A 14,209-nucleotide genomic window follows, 5' to 3' on the forward strand; every position below is an offset into this window, starting at 1 on the left:
CATCATGCTGCAAGTATAACTGTTTGGCTGTTTTGTCTCTTGACTGAAGACTTTATGGGACACAGTGGAGGAAAATAGCTCCACATCTATAATATGTGATTTAATTGAAATTATGCAAGGTGCTGGTCTGTGCTGATGTACTCCAGTGCACTTCCTATAAGGAATAATCTGCCTGATGGAAAGCTGCAAATCCTAATGGGGAGAGCATGGATGGAACAACGTGCTGTTGCTAAGCTACTGAAATTTTTATGACCCACTCTTTATTTACTTCACAAAACTAGAGCAAATGAGACTGTATTTTAAGAATCTGTGTTCCAAAACCCACTATGTAATTCACAAATTTGGTGATCTTGCCTGAAAATAAGTTTGGTAGCTTTTTCTTTTAGTGTCTTAAATTTGAATATGACCAACTGTGAACAGGAAGGTCTCTGTTCAAAAGAAGTTGTTCTTTTTATGTAGTTATCATCATAGCATTCTCTCTGGTTTAACAAACCCCTGACCTGGATATGCCATCCAGGAAAACACTTTGCAGTTTCTTGGTTTAAATTTTTGTCTTACTGGTTGAGTGTTAAGAATGTTGAGTGTTAAGAATGACTTAGAATGTTTTCTTTCCACTGACAGAGTTAGGAGAAGAGAGTAAATTTTCTTGCCTTTCTTTAAAGTTATGTTTTTCTGAGGAAAAGCCTAATAATACCAGCCTAGCTCTTGTAAAGAGTTGAGAGAAGCTGAAAGGGGAGAGAAATCTAGTTTGACTCCTGTAGGTTATGTATCAGTGCCTTTAACATCCAGACCTCGACTGTGAGTATCAAATATATTTGCATTTCTCAGTTGTGTGAGTTGTAACAGTGATAGAGTTTTATTTCAAGGGATAACATGATAATTTGTTTTCTCTCCTGGCAGCCTCCAAAGGTGAAGTGTTTGACAAGGATCTGGCATCCCAACATTACAGAGACGGGAGAAATCTGCCTAAGGTAGCACCAGCATGTGGTTTGGGTTTTTTTAACCTTGGAGGTTTATCTGCTTGATAAAATATTGTATGGAATTGTCATGGTGGTGTTGTTTTCCACAGATTCTGCAAATCAGTGGCATGTATAGGAATATAGGAATCTGCTGAAGGGATCATTCTTGCTGTGCATTAGAGGCCTTGTAGAGCCAGGTTTAGACTTAATGCTTTGTTTTACTTGGGGTAAAAATGTAAACTCCAATCTAAACAAAATTTTGTTTTGTTTTGGTTTTTTTCTCCCTTATAACTGAATATCCTCAGGCCCTGATGGGACTCAAGGCTTTACTGTTTAATGCCTGAGTGTGTAAAGTGCTTGAAAAGCCTTCATATTTCACAAATGTTCCTTAAACTTTGACAGTAGCTCTTCTATACTTGTCATTTGATTATTTTAACATTTAATGTCCACTAAGACGACACATGTACCAGTTATAACAAAGAAGATTTGGGGTCAAGATAAGTCTGAAAGCTTTACTTTACCAAAATGAGAGGCTTCTGTTGCTGGGTAGTTTTCCTTGATAGTAGATGTTTCCTCTCAAAAATCGGTTTCTGAAACTTTGATTTCAGTGTTTCATCACCAGTACCTGATGGTGAAAGTGGCCAGGAGCCAACCATAAACAGAAGTGAGAAACATAACTGTCATTTTTCAAGTTAGTGGCTCGTAAAAGAAAATGTAGATGAAGCAGATGCAATGACAATGTGAGATTGAAAGCTGTTCTGAAGATCCAGAATGGTTGTTGACATGTGTAGCAAATTAGCACTTAAAAGAAAAAAGCTGTATTTTTTCTGTAGATTTAAAATCATTTTAGTGCCGTGTTCAAGATCCTGGTGAAAGTGAAGTTTTCAGAGGGCAATCTCTCACACTTTTTAGGCAGGTCAGGCTCGTCAGCCTTAAGAGAACTTAGATTCTTTGAGTCAGGTAGTGCAAGTAAGGGAACAAACAAGTGAGCTTTGTGGAACCAGAAGTACTAGACACTAAACAATAGCTGAAGTTGAAGTTCCTCTACAAAATCTTCCGATTAAATAAAGCATCACATCCACGTAATCCCAGAATGGTTTGGGTTGGAAAGGACCTTAAAGCCCATCTCGTTCCAACCCCCTGCCATGGGCAGGGACACCTTCCACTATCCCAGGTTGCTCCAAGCCCTGTCCAGCCTGACCTTGGACACTTCCAGGGATGAGGCAGCCACAGCTTCTCTGAACACACTCTTCTGGGTATTTCACTGTTTCCTGCCTTTAAATGGTTCTAATTATGAGAGATGAATGTAGTGTTGGAACACTGTAGTTCTAATGAAGTGAAACAGTTTTTTCAGCATCTGCACTGAAACATCATCTTTATTTGATTGTTAGGTACCTTAACATATCAAACCATTTAGATGGAAAAACTAAAATAACTTAGATTGATTTATGCCTGTTATAATGGAGAATGCATTCTATATATAGTACCTGCAATCAACTTACACAGGAATCTTTGCATTAAAATAGCTTCAGTTATTTTTAAAAGCAGGGAAAAAAATCTTCATCAGTGTCTTTCCCAACTACCTTTTGCTAAACATACATCATGGTGTTGCTTTGATAATCATCCCTGGATTAAAACATACCAAATGGTTAAGATTGGGGTCAAGTGTAATAGTTTTGGGTAGGAGAAGTGTTATTTCTCTGTGCTTTATGATTGCAGTTACTCTGGACCATATTATTAATAGATCATATTAATTAGGTCTGGACCACACTTGTGGATATTGCATCCACTGCACATGTGGATAGAAAAAGTCAAGGTTTCTCCAGGACTGATCTCCTCCCCATTACAGGAATTTTTAGTCACTTAAGCTGTAAGTCAGGTCATGTCAACTGGAGTTTCAGAAGGTTCCCAGGTCAGTAGATGTTTTTGCAAGATCTCTTTAGGGTGCTCTGTATTTAACATGAAAAAATTCTTTAAAGCCTTCTTCCATGCAGGAATTACAAACTGAGAAATACTTGATGGGGTGAAAGCTGAGCAGCTGACTGGTCATATCAGTGATGATTTTTGCTACCATAGCTTCAAAATGGTGATTTTGCAATCTTCCCACAGGAACCCAAATATAAGGATTTGAAATTGTATCCTGGGAGGTCTCTGTAGATACAAACCCCACATGGTGAGGCGTGGTTATAAGTGCCAGTCCCCCGTGACTGAGGACACACTGGTCTTTTCTTAGCTCCTTCTACAGCTGAAGACAAAGCAAACTAGATGATCTTTAAGGTCCCTTCCAACTCAAACTGTTCTATGATTCAAATGGAAGTGCTGTTTTATTGTTCTTCCCTCTTCCTGGTGAAGTCCCCCCCTGACAAACTCACCCTCCTGTCAGCCCAGCTCCCCTGTGGCAGCAGGATCCATGGATGGCAGGTCTTTGAACAGGAGCTACATGCAGATGCCTCTTCATTCAGCAGACTAATTCGTGTTTTTTGTGTGTTTCTGCTCATTTGGATGTTCATTCTGTGTGTGTGATGCTGAGAGAGCCTCTCACTATTCAGACCTGCTTGGCTGGCTCTTATATCTGGGTCATCCCTGTGGAGAGCACGGGATGCAGCTTCTCTAGTCACCAGGTTGTGGGAAAAGGTTCTGATTAGGGGCTTAATGAGCATTGCCAATCTGTAGGAAGAAAGAGGATACTGCTCTATAAATTACTTATATCAGCAAATGAGGAATGACTATTGAGCTGAGGGACACTTACCTGTCTTCACTGCTTTCCTGCCAGAGCTCTAGGAGTGGTATGAGTGTCTCCTCAAGTCCTGGCTGCAGGTGTCCCCCACTGGAGAGAGAGCTCTGAGGGCTTGGGAAGCTGCAGAGCTGTTAATGAGGCTTAACTGATACGCTCAGGCACTCTGAGCTCTGTCAGTGAATATTTTTATGATTTTTTGTGTGTGTTAGCCTACTCCTCGCTTTTAAGTTCCCAGTGAGTTATATGAAGAGACAAAGGGGAGTACTGCAGCACAATTTTGTAGGGAACAGTCTTCTTCACTTTCACTTTTGTTATATGAACAAAAATTTCAGCCACAAGATGTTATTTTTAGTGTTCTTGAAATGAGTTTTGAGCTGCACTGGTGGCAATGGCATATTTTACCTTTTTAAAGGCACAGAAATGAGATTAGCAGCACGGTTAAGGTGGAATGGTCTTGTCTGGTGTGATCATCCTGTTCCTAGCCTCTCTAGGAGGACAAGGGGTCAGTGGACGAAGAGTGTATTTCCTTGGATTAAAAACTCTGTGCATTCAATAAAAACTACCTGGATAGCTTGTATGGTCTAGTGGTCTGCTGTGATTTTTTAAATTACTTAATACATGTCACCCTGAAAATTGGTAAAACCTAATGGTTTAAGACTAGTGGGTTTCACTTTAACCCTGTCATTTCAGTAGCAGAAGCTGCTGCTGGTGGTGAATTTTTGTGCTTTGCCACTTTGCTGTGTTGAGATTTCAGTTTTATATTGCTTCTTACAAAGGAAGGTATGGTTGTGGAATCCAGACTTTCTCATTCATATTATTACTTTTGTGAGCAAAACTTCAGCTTATTTCTCCACTATTCCCTGGTCTCCAGTAGTTTTCCTTCTCGTAACTGCTGAGGTTTGGACTGGAAAGGTCCCGAAATACCTGAAGAGCTGAACACACCTCTATGATTTCAACTTGTAAATAGGTCAGCAGCTTCACTGACTTAATATGCAGCATAATATGCTGGTCATATAAATTTCCATGCTGGATATCTGCATATAGGGAAGTCTGTATCTTATTTTATGTATTCATATGTGTTTATACCAGAATTCAAGAGCATGTATTACAGTTAATAAGGAATTTTTTCCTCCTGAGCAGATAGACTAAAACTATTTCACTTTCCTATCCCTGCCTCTAGGAAGCTAAAGTCTTCTCAGAGAAGAGAGGATGATAATCCTCTTTTTGCTAATTAGATATCCCTCCCAAATACCCTTTTCTGGATTGGATTGTGCTAGTTTTGGTGAGAGATGCATTGCTCTGCAAGTTTGTCTCTCCACCAAAGTTTACCGTGTTCTAAAATGTATCTGTGTGCTCAGTGAATAAAAAAAATGTTCAACGTAGAGACTGTCACAAGGATTTCTGTCACACTTACTGTGCTCGAGGAAAATTTATTCAGGTGTTTTGACAAAGGTTTTGCTCAGGTCGGGAGTTCTGTTATGACACTGTGTGGAATGTAATTTTAGGAAGACATGCCAGCTCCTGTGGTTTAAAATTCCACTATATACAGTGAAAGAAGTAGATCTTCTTTTGCAATTACTTCCTAAGTTCCTAATGTTTTCTGAGAAGATTTCTGACACAGTTTAACTAGAAGTTGCACTGTATAATATGTGTGTCTTTTTTTTTCCCAGTTTATTGAGAGAACACTCAATCGATGGCACTGGCTGGGCTCCAACTAGAACATTAAAGGTACTGTTTCATTTTAGATGCGTCCATTGAACTAGATATAGTTTAAAAATCCTTTTATGGACTTGGAAAGAGACAGATAATGTGGTTTGCTCTGGAAACAACTGAGATTTTTGTCTTTTAACACGTACTGGTGGCAATACTAGAACAAGTACAGTACTGACTGATCAAAGAAACATTTGCCAGTTTTAGTGTAGCTGCACAAATCCTGCTGTGACTGCTAAAAGGGTTTGCAGCTTGGTGGGACTGCAGATGACCCTGAGACCCCATGGTTGGTAAGGGGGTCTGTTGTTTTTTTGCCCAGGCAGCAGTTGCCAAGAGCAAGAGGATGATGTGAGCAAGACCAGCAGTAATGTCTGCTAATTTCCATTGATATTCCTGACAAATCAGTGCAGAGCACTGAGCTCTTCCTGTTGCTGGAATTGTGCTGTTTATGGACAGTATGACCACACGGTCCAGTTACTTGTCAGTGCATTAAAGATTGTGGTGGGTGTGAGTTCACTACAGAGCACAGAATTCCATGGAATGGGGAGTGACCGACAGCAAACGAGAGCCATGAGCTGGGACCCAGGTTCCTTTTGTCTCTTTGTGCTAGCTGCCCCCACTAATCCAGCCTTCCTGAATCCTTTGTTTCCAACCCCCTGGATGGGGCTTTGAGCAGGAGCCTGGTTTAGTGGAAGGTGTCTCTTCCCATGGCAGCAGGGTGGGACTAGATGAGCTTTAAGGTCCCATTGAACCCAGACCTCTGTTGAACATTTGGAAACTGTGACTTGGAGCACCTGCTCGTCTCCATAATACTGTGTGAGTTTGCACAGTAGCACTGTGCATGGCATCCATTCTTGGCCAGTGATGGACTTGTAAATTAGTATTTCGTATTCCTCTCATCAGTAATATGAAGGCAGACTGGTTTTCTGGAGGAATAGTACCCAAATTTGTCCGATAAACACTGAACCACTGCTAAGATATTGAATTTGAGAATGGGCATGTACTGTACTTCTGCAACAAAAATTCCCAGGAATTACTAATGCAGCCATTTCCATGGTTAGTAAAACCATTCCAATTAGATAACACACATCAAAAGCCACATGCACAAACCAACTCTGCTTTATGCTGCTGCGTGCATGGAGCTTGTGTGCTTAAACCTTTAGAAGGCTGAAGTTTCACATTATGTCTCATCTTCTGAATCCTTGTGGTGGCAGCAGAGCTCTTACACGAAAAATCCTTCAAAATAAACTGCTGTGACCTTTTTGGTAATTGGTTTCGGTATCAAATGGGTAGAAACTTGAAGAAGCTTTTTGAAATAAAAGCAAAACTCTGTTAAATAATCTGTAGAAATTATCTGATAAAATGTATTTTAACAGTGTAGAGAATTCTTAATTGTTAACCTGGTTATGAGTTAGCAACAGGAGCTTATTTATCTTTCAGTCTCCATTCTGTTATGTCCTGCATCATTTTATTGTATACTTTCCTCTCCAAAACAGATAATTCTTATGAATTAAGGCTGAAGCTGAAGACTGTTGCGTTATTTTGAGCCTCTGCTCAGAGTGTCTGAACTTGCTTTTCTCCTGCTTTTAGGTTTGATGATCAAAATGGAAGTTTTCCAGACAGAAAGCAAATAATGGCTTTAATTCCAATTCTGTTCTCAGATTTTATGTCACTGGAAATACCAGCTTTTAAATATCTCATATGAATTAACACAGTTGCTGTTACACTGATACTCTGCTTCTTCCCCTTCTGTAATCCCAATTTCACACTCAAAAGTGCTTTAGTAGCTTCTGTTATTCCTCAACATTCACTTCTTTGTATCCTGTTTGCCATGACTATGACCTGCCTGGTTAAGATACTCCTTGGTATTCTCCAGCTTTCTCCTAAATGCCCCTTTTCACTTTGCCATAAAAATATCTGGAGTGATTGATTTTAAAAACGGAAGAAGTGGATCTGTGTATTGTGATTGCAGAATTGGTTCTAAAAGTCAAGCTGTTCCTTCTGCAATGACCTCTAACCAACTGCAGCTGGAAATAGGTCCATAAATAAGTGGCTGTTGCTGCTGTCAGGAGACACAGGAGCAGGAATGGGAAGTGTCAAGGTGGTCTTAGACTGTAGATCTGCAGACAGCTTTTCATACCCACCTATAGGAAAGCGCTGTTTTTTTCAGGAATTTGTCTCCCATAACTTCAGATACAAGGTTAATAAGTATCTGCCTGTGCTATTAGATTATCTAATCTAAAAGGAATTAACTCATTTTCAATAAACTATTGCTGTTTGGAGTTTATCCTTAAGAGGCTTGCTTATTTAATTAGTGTTTAATACTAAATGGGAAAATTTTGCCCTCTTTGTTGCAGTAGTTCTGCTGTTGTCTTCAGGCAGTAAAATTACTTTATTTGAAATCATGCAAATGCCAAACCTAATCTCTTGGAGAAATAAATCAGAGGGTTGTGACTTAACTTTTCCAGTTAACTTTACCTCCATGTTTAAGCATCAACCTGAGTAGTTTTGAAAGTACAAAACTTTGATCCATCATCTTAAGGAAAATAGGTGGTCTGCTGTCAAAACCATATGTAATCAGTGCAGAGGAGTATTTTAAACAGACAATAACTGTCACTGTCTTCAGGATGAAGGGAAAAAAGAAAACCTGTATGTTCTGTGTCATTCACATTAATTCTTGTTGCTCGTTTTTTCTTAGTGTTATGGTGCCATTGTACAGCTATTGATTTATTCAAGTTCTGTTTTGGAATGGGTCTCTTTGTCTTTCTTCTCCACCTCTAAAAATTGAATAAGACCCAGACAAAAAAACTTCAGACCTACTATTTTGTGAAGAGAAGATGTAAGCCACTAAAGACAATCTTCTGTGTAGATCTGACATTCTGTTTTCTCTGAAAATAAGCTTCAGGAAATTTTTTCTGCAGCATTCTACTGTGTTGTATTTTGATTTATAAATTGGCTTTATCAGTTCTGTAAGAAGTGATTTATTTCTTTCCCCTCTGTACCTGCCCAGGCTGGTGAAAACACACAGCTTATCGTAGCCTTTGCTTCATAAAACATTTGCAAAAGTTTTCATTTTCTCTCTTTTATATCTTTCTCTCTTTAGTATCTTCTGGTAAAACCAAATCTTTGGTTTAGGTATAGTAGCTGTTATTGCTGGCATGTGAGTCAGGAGAGCAGGGCAGTACATTAGTAAGTCTGATTAAACAGTGGTTGTTTTCACCAAATTGTTGATTTCTGAATATGCAATTTGTGTCAACTTTAATCAGTTGAGTAGACTGGTCTCCTGAGGGCATGGCTTTAGTGTTCCTAATCACTGCAGTGTAGTTCATTAGGGAGCTATCACAGAATTCCCCAGGGAACAATTTATACAAGACTATCTGCCTGCCCTGAAGTACCCTCGAGGACAAATGTCAAGGAGGCAGTGACAAAAGTGAGGGATTTTACAGGAGTGCTCCTGCATACTTGGCAATTCGCAGCTGGCTTGGTCTGGGAGAGGAACAGACTGGAATTGTTCCTCTTTTCTTCCTTCTCATATATTTAAGCACAGAAGAAGTCGTTTTCCAGCCTTCCTCCTTTTTTTGTGTTTGCTAACTGGAGCAGTTCATGCCATTTAAGTTCCCCCAAGCCCTCTGTAAGCTGCTGCTGTGCTTGGGTGGGAAGCATGGGCTGGGATGGCAGGCACATGAGAATTGAGATGCCCTTTGTGGGTGACTTATTCCAGGTGGAAATAGTGTTTTTCCTCCTGCAGGAATTCTCCGAGATGGGAGAGGAAACACAAAACAGAATTTTATTTGGGAGAAGACTGTTTTGGAGGGAAGAGATTTTTTCACAAGCTAAAAAGTACCTACATCTCTGGAAAGAAAACTTTTTTTTTTTTAATCCCAGGATCAGTGATAAATTTTGTGTACTCAGGTACATTTTAGGGGTTGCAGAGAGGTGGTTACTCCATGGGGGGAAATTCCAGGTGTTTGAGGAGGAGAAGCATGACAGAGCCTGGTTTGGTGGGATGAAGAGTGCTTGGCTTTCTAGGCTGCAGTGAAGGGAGGAAGAAGCTGGACTTGTTTTCAAGGTATGATGGAAGAGGAAAATCACTTGGAGCTGGTGCATAGGCAGACAGGATAGCAGAGAGCTGCTCCAGGACGCTTCTTTTATCGTTGTTGTTGCTTCAGTTTATAAAGCAAACCAAAAAAACTTGCTTCAGACATCTTGTATAAATGACTACTGCTCCTTTCGTTCATCTGAGTGGCTTAAATTGTTTGTTTATAAAAAGTGGTTTAGCAACGAGCTTTGATTTAATCAATCTATTAGATCTGAAATGCTCCTTGGATCTCTAAAGGAGTTTCTTTAATTGGAAGTTCATTAGCTGCTTTTGTCTGGCTTTCTCTCTGCTTAAATTAATGTATTAAATATAGTTTGCTTGTTAAAGGAAAATCTTAATTTGCAATTTACATGTCTGCCTTCTCTTGAAAAGAAGTGCTGTGGTTGTGTTTTTGAAACCCTTGTTTGTGTCATGGTTTCAGTGGCATTGCTTTTGTGAAGTGCTTGTGAGAACTGTCACTTGGGAAGGGCTGGTGACTGAATTAGGACCTCCTGCAAATGCAAAGCTTTGAGACTCTCTGGCCTCTGGAGAGGCGACTTCAAAAGCTGTATTGAGGATTTTGATTCATTGCTTCTGAACTTTAAACACTGCTGCAGTGGCAGGTCTTTTTCTCCTCATTTGGCATGCTGTAAATAAATCTGTGGGCAGGGGTTTGATGTAACTTTTCACTCAAGTGCAACACAAAAATACTCCAGAACGAAAAGGGACCATTATAAAGGGTTATTTACAATTGTCTGATCTTCTGACTTGCTTGTGTTGACTTCCCCACTCTCGACCTCAAACAGGTGATATTGCCATGGAGCAGAGTGTGTTTCCCTCTATTCCCTCTTCCACTTGCTGTGGATTTAGCCAGGTAGTGCTCTGCTTGGGAACCCTGGTTATTTAGCTCAAGTATCGTACTTAAATCCTCTGAACTAACAAAGTAGATGTTAATTAAACTCACTTGCCTTCCCGAGACCTGCTGTTGACTCCCAAAAGCATCTAACCCCATGGGTGTCATCTGTGCTTATGCAAAGCCTCTGGGACACTGGACAGAGAATAGGGACCAGGGCTGCCTGGGCAAGGCTGGAGCTGGAGCCAGGTAAAGCAGCTCAGGCAATTCAGCAGCTTTGCCTGCAGGGTCCAGCCTGGGCAGACCTGAGTGCTTCGGTCCAAAAAGCACAGGAGGTTCTCAGCTGTGCTCTGAAGTGACCCCTCAGCAGTGGGTGCACTTGTACTCTCACTTGGATGTCAAGCACGGAGAAGAAAGTTGATAAAAAGCAGCTTTTTAAAGGAAAAAGCCTTGTCAGGTGTTACCTTGTCAGGTAGAGATGTCTGATGCTCCTCTTACAAGGGAGTTCTCATTGAGGTGCAGCAGCATCAAGGTGTGCACTTTTAGCATTTTAAGTTGCCATCTGTCCTGCTCCTGCCTGTGGAGATAACCTTTAAAAGTCCTTGTACTATGCCCAACTTTCAGTTTTCAGAGTATTTAAGCAGAAGTTTGGTAAATGTTTGAAACCAAGGCTGATGCTTTATTACACTGAAAGAGAATAGAAGTTTTTGAACTGTTAAATCTGACAGGATCTTTGGTGGCTCGTGCATCCTTTAGTTCCATCAGAAAATGCATTCAGACCAGTGCTTATCTGCATGCAGCAGGCAGCTCTGCAGTCAGTAATGCAAAGGCATTCTTTCTGCAATGCAACAGTGTCAAGTTTCTCAAATACAAAGTATTTGTTTCGCTCTTGTTCCATCCCATTTCCCTTTCTCAATATCCTAGATTTAAACCCAAGCTAGCCTCAAACTCATTACAAAAAGCGTTGCCCTCTGGTAGGAATTTAGCATTATTTTTTTATGGAGCCGTGCAAGGATATAAAATGAATCCAGCAAGTCATAAAAGTTGAATAGGTGGAAACATCAAAAATTATATTAAGAATTTCACACATAAGTTATTCAGTAGTAATAATAATAATAATCCCGTTATGCGTTTTGGTGTCTAGAATGGCAGTGAAAATGTACAGCATTCTGACAACTTGTGACCTTACAAAGTTTTGCTGGGTTTTTTTCTTTTTGTGTTTGTCATTTTATTTTTTTTTTAATTAATCTCTGTGCAAAGCCAGACTGAACGAGTCAAGCATCCCAAAGCCCTAAAACCAGGGCTCAGCAAATAAGAATTTGGGAGCAATTTATTATGTAATGGGAAAACAATTTGGTATCACATTTCTATTACCACCACCCCCAAAACATCCCTGGAGGGCAGTAAAGCCTCTGAGGGCAGCAGTGGAAGGGGCTCCTTGTAATTCAGTGTCTGGGTCATTCCTTTCATGCAGTTTGTGTCTGTGCTGCCACTGAAGGTCATGAGTACCTTTAAAAGTTGCTGGTTTTGCCACACATGTCAAGGTGCTGAAACTGGAAACACAATGTCAGCTGTGCTGGGCAGATTCACATTTTTAAAGCAAATAAACTGAGTAAGGTTATTTGTGCAAGATCAAAAGGAAATTGGATCATGAGAGGCTGTTTTCCACATAATGCTGACATCATGTCTTTTTCATTAAGACATAATTGCATGGTGTCCTTAAGGGATATGGATTTCTGTGATCCACCACTCAGCAGAGGGCCCAGAACAGGAAACAAGCTGAAATGCACTCAGTTATTGAAGTTCTTTACCATGGATAGGAAGTTTTAACTTTCAGGCTTTATCTTTATTGTAAAAGGCGCATTTTAGCCATGAAATTATTAATGGGCAGCCTTTGTCCCACGGGTGGAAATGAGGCAGTGTGGTTTCCATGGGCAGGCAGTCCAGTGCTCGCAGGCTGTCACGAGATCAGCCCTGATCTTTACTGAATTATCTGGTAGGTGTGAGCTCCAATGCCCACACTGCAGTGGAATTTTGCAGTAGGGAGCCTGGTTATGTTGCTCCTAAAAGAAATAATATTTTCTGTAGGTAGAAAAGTGTAGCCTCTGAGTTGGTGGTAGATGATTCTTTTAGATCTCCTTCTGTAGTAATATTTGGATGTTGTGCGTTTTCTTCCTCTTTGAAGGTTGTCAATGGACTCTGAGGTCAGAACCCCAAAATAAGCTGCTTGGTAACACTATTTGGAGGCAGGTTCCCCTGAAACTTCCTGTTTGCAGAAATTGCAAACCCTCTCTATTCAGTGTGTTTAAATAGGTACTTAAAGGTAATAGAATTATCTGAGACATATTCTTATGTAAGAACAGTATTTTTTCATACTCATACTACACCTAACTCTCTTTTCTCTGATATTTTGACAGTTTCAAGTATTTGTCTGACACCATTTTAATTTTTTCATTTTAAGAAGGCATTGCTGAATTAAGTTTTATAGCCATCCTTTAAACTAAGGAATGCAGTTTTCAGTTGGTGACATATACTAAGGTATTATTTCTGTCCTTGAGTGGAGAAGCAACAGGAGTAAGGCTCCTGTACACACAGATCTGAACTGTTATTTGAATATGCAATATTCGGTTTTTGCTGACTCCTAAATATCAAGTGTCCATGAAATGGGAAAGCTTTTTCAATATTTTGATGTAAATTAGTTAAACATCACCCTTAATCTAGATTTAATTTCCAGTAATTTAGTGATTAATATAAAAATTAAGTATGTGAATGTGTTCAAAACACCTGAAATGCACGTCTAACTGACTGTGTTTTTCCTTTGCAGGATGTTGTCTGGGGATTAAACTCCTTATTTACTGTAAGTAAAGGAATATTTTGCATATCCACTTTTCTTTTTCCTGCCTGGTTTAGCTTGAGCATCTGCTAATGTGAACCCTGTGTGTTGCCTCTAAAAGTTTAGGTCATTATTTCCCTCGACTTCAGTGGAGGGTGTACAAGTATGAAATCAGTTTGTGCTTTTTTTTTTGTGTCTAACTGCAAGACTAGTACAGATGGTCTGAAGTGCCAGCTTTTTGTACATCCATTTTACTGTTGGTTAGAAATATTGTGGGACATTTTGATAACATGTTACTTGATATCTTCCATGCAGTATGAAATTCCTTCCTTGAAAATGGAGGAGAGGGCAGGAAGCTGTAAGAGGCAGGCAGGATGCAACAGTTGCTTTTGTCCTAAAAGTGGAGAAGCTAAGTCTTTACTGTAAAAAGTTGCCTCTTTTAGGGGTTCCAGGGTTATGGTCCCTTTCCACAGCCATTGCTGCTGGGTAGGAAGGTCAGGAGAAAGCAAAGAGCGGCACTACCTTGGGGGCCACATTTGTCATGCCCTCTGGCTCCCCCAGCCACTCCAGGATGTAGAAAGGAGGCTGTGAAAAGCTTTGGATGAGGAGCATTGCTGTGGGCTTCCCTTGTCTCAGCCTGTTTTTGGAGAGAGGAATTCCTTCCACCACTGCCTGCAGGGACAGAGGGGTGACTGTGCTTCCAGTGCTGTCGCTGGGATCGTGGAGAGTTTCTGAAACTCCAGCATAGCCCAGGCCAGTGACTGACTACAATTTGCTGGGATTTCCTGGCACCCCAAGGCTTGATTTGTTTCAACAACTTCTCTGGTAAATTGATTTTAGGAGATTGGAGAGCATTTGCCTTTTTAATAAAAGGTAATTGCATTTCACAGTCAGTCTCCCACTGCATGATGAGTAACTGGAAGGGAGTAAAATCCACTGGAAGTACAAAGGAATGCCTTCAGGGGCAGAACTGCACATAAAAATAATCTGTAGGGCAAACAGCTGCAGAGAGTGATGGTTGTGTGTTGGAGACCACAGG

At 40.3% G+C, this 14,209-nt stretch overlaps 1 protein-coding gene across 3 annotated transcripts in view; it reads left to right on the top strand.

Annotated features, from left to right (window-relative positions):
• The window catches only part of UBE2F (ubiquitin conjugating enzyme E2 F (putative)), a 65,901-nt gene that overhangs the window by 23,378 nt on the left and 28,314 nt on the right, over positions 1–14,209 (top strand). For all 3 annotated transcript variants that reach the window (XR_001920570.3, XM_018071877.3, XM_018071879.3), the window contains 3 exons: positions 901–971; positions 5,367–5,424; positions 13,162–13,194. Coding sequence is in view for 2 of the 3 variants with exons in the window: in XM_018071877.3 (XP_017927366.1) it covers positions 901–971; positions 5,367–5,424; positions 13,162–13,194 (162 nt within the window). In the remaining variant the exon portion in view is untranslated. The remainder of the gene's footprint in view (positions 1–900; positions 972–5,366; positions 5,425–13,161; positions 13,195–14,209) is intronic.

This window comes from Manacus vitellinus, unplaced genomic scaffold (assembly GCF_001715985.3).
Source record: "Manacus vitellinus isolate BGI_N305 unplaced genomic scaffold, ASM171598v3 scaffold_20_pilon, whole genome shotgun sequence".
NCBI classification, from domain to species: Eukaryota; Metazoa; Chordata; class Aves; order Passeriformes; family Pipridae; genus Manacus; species Manacus vitellinus.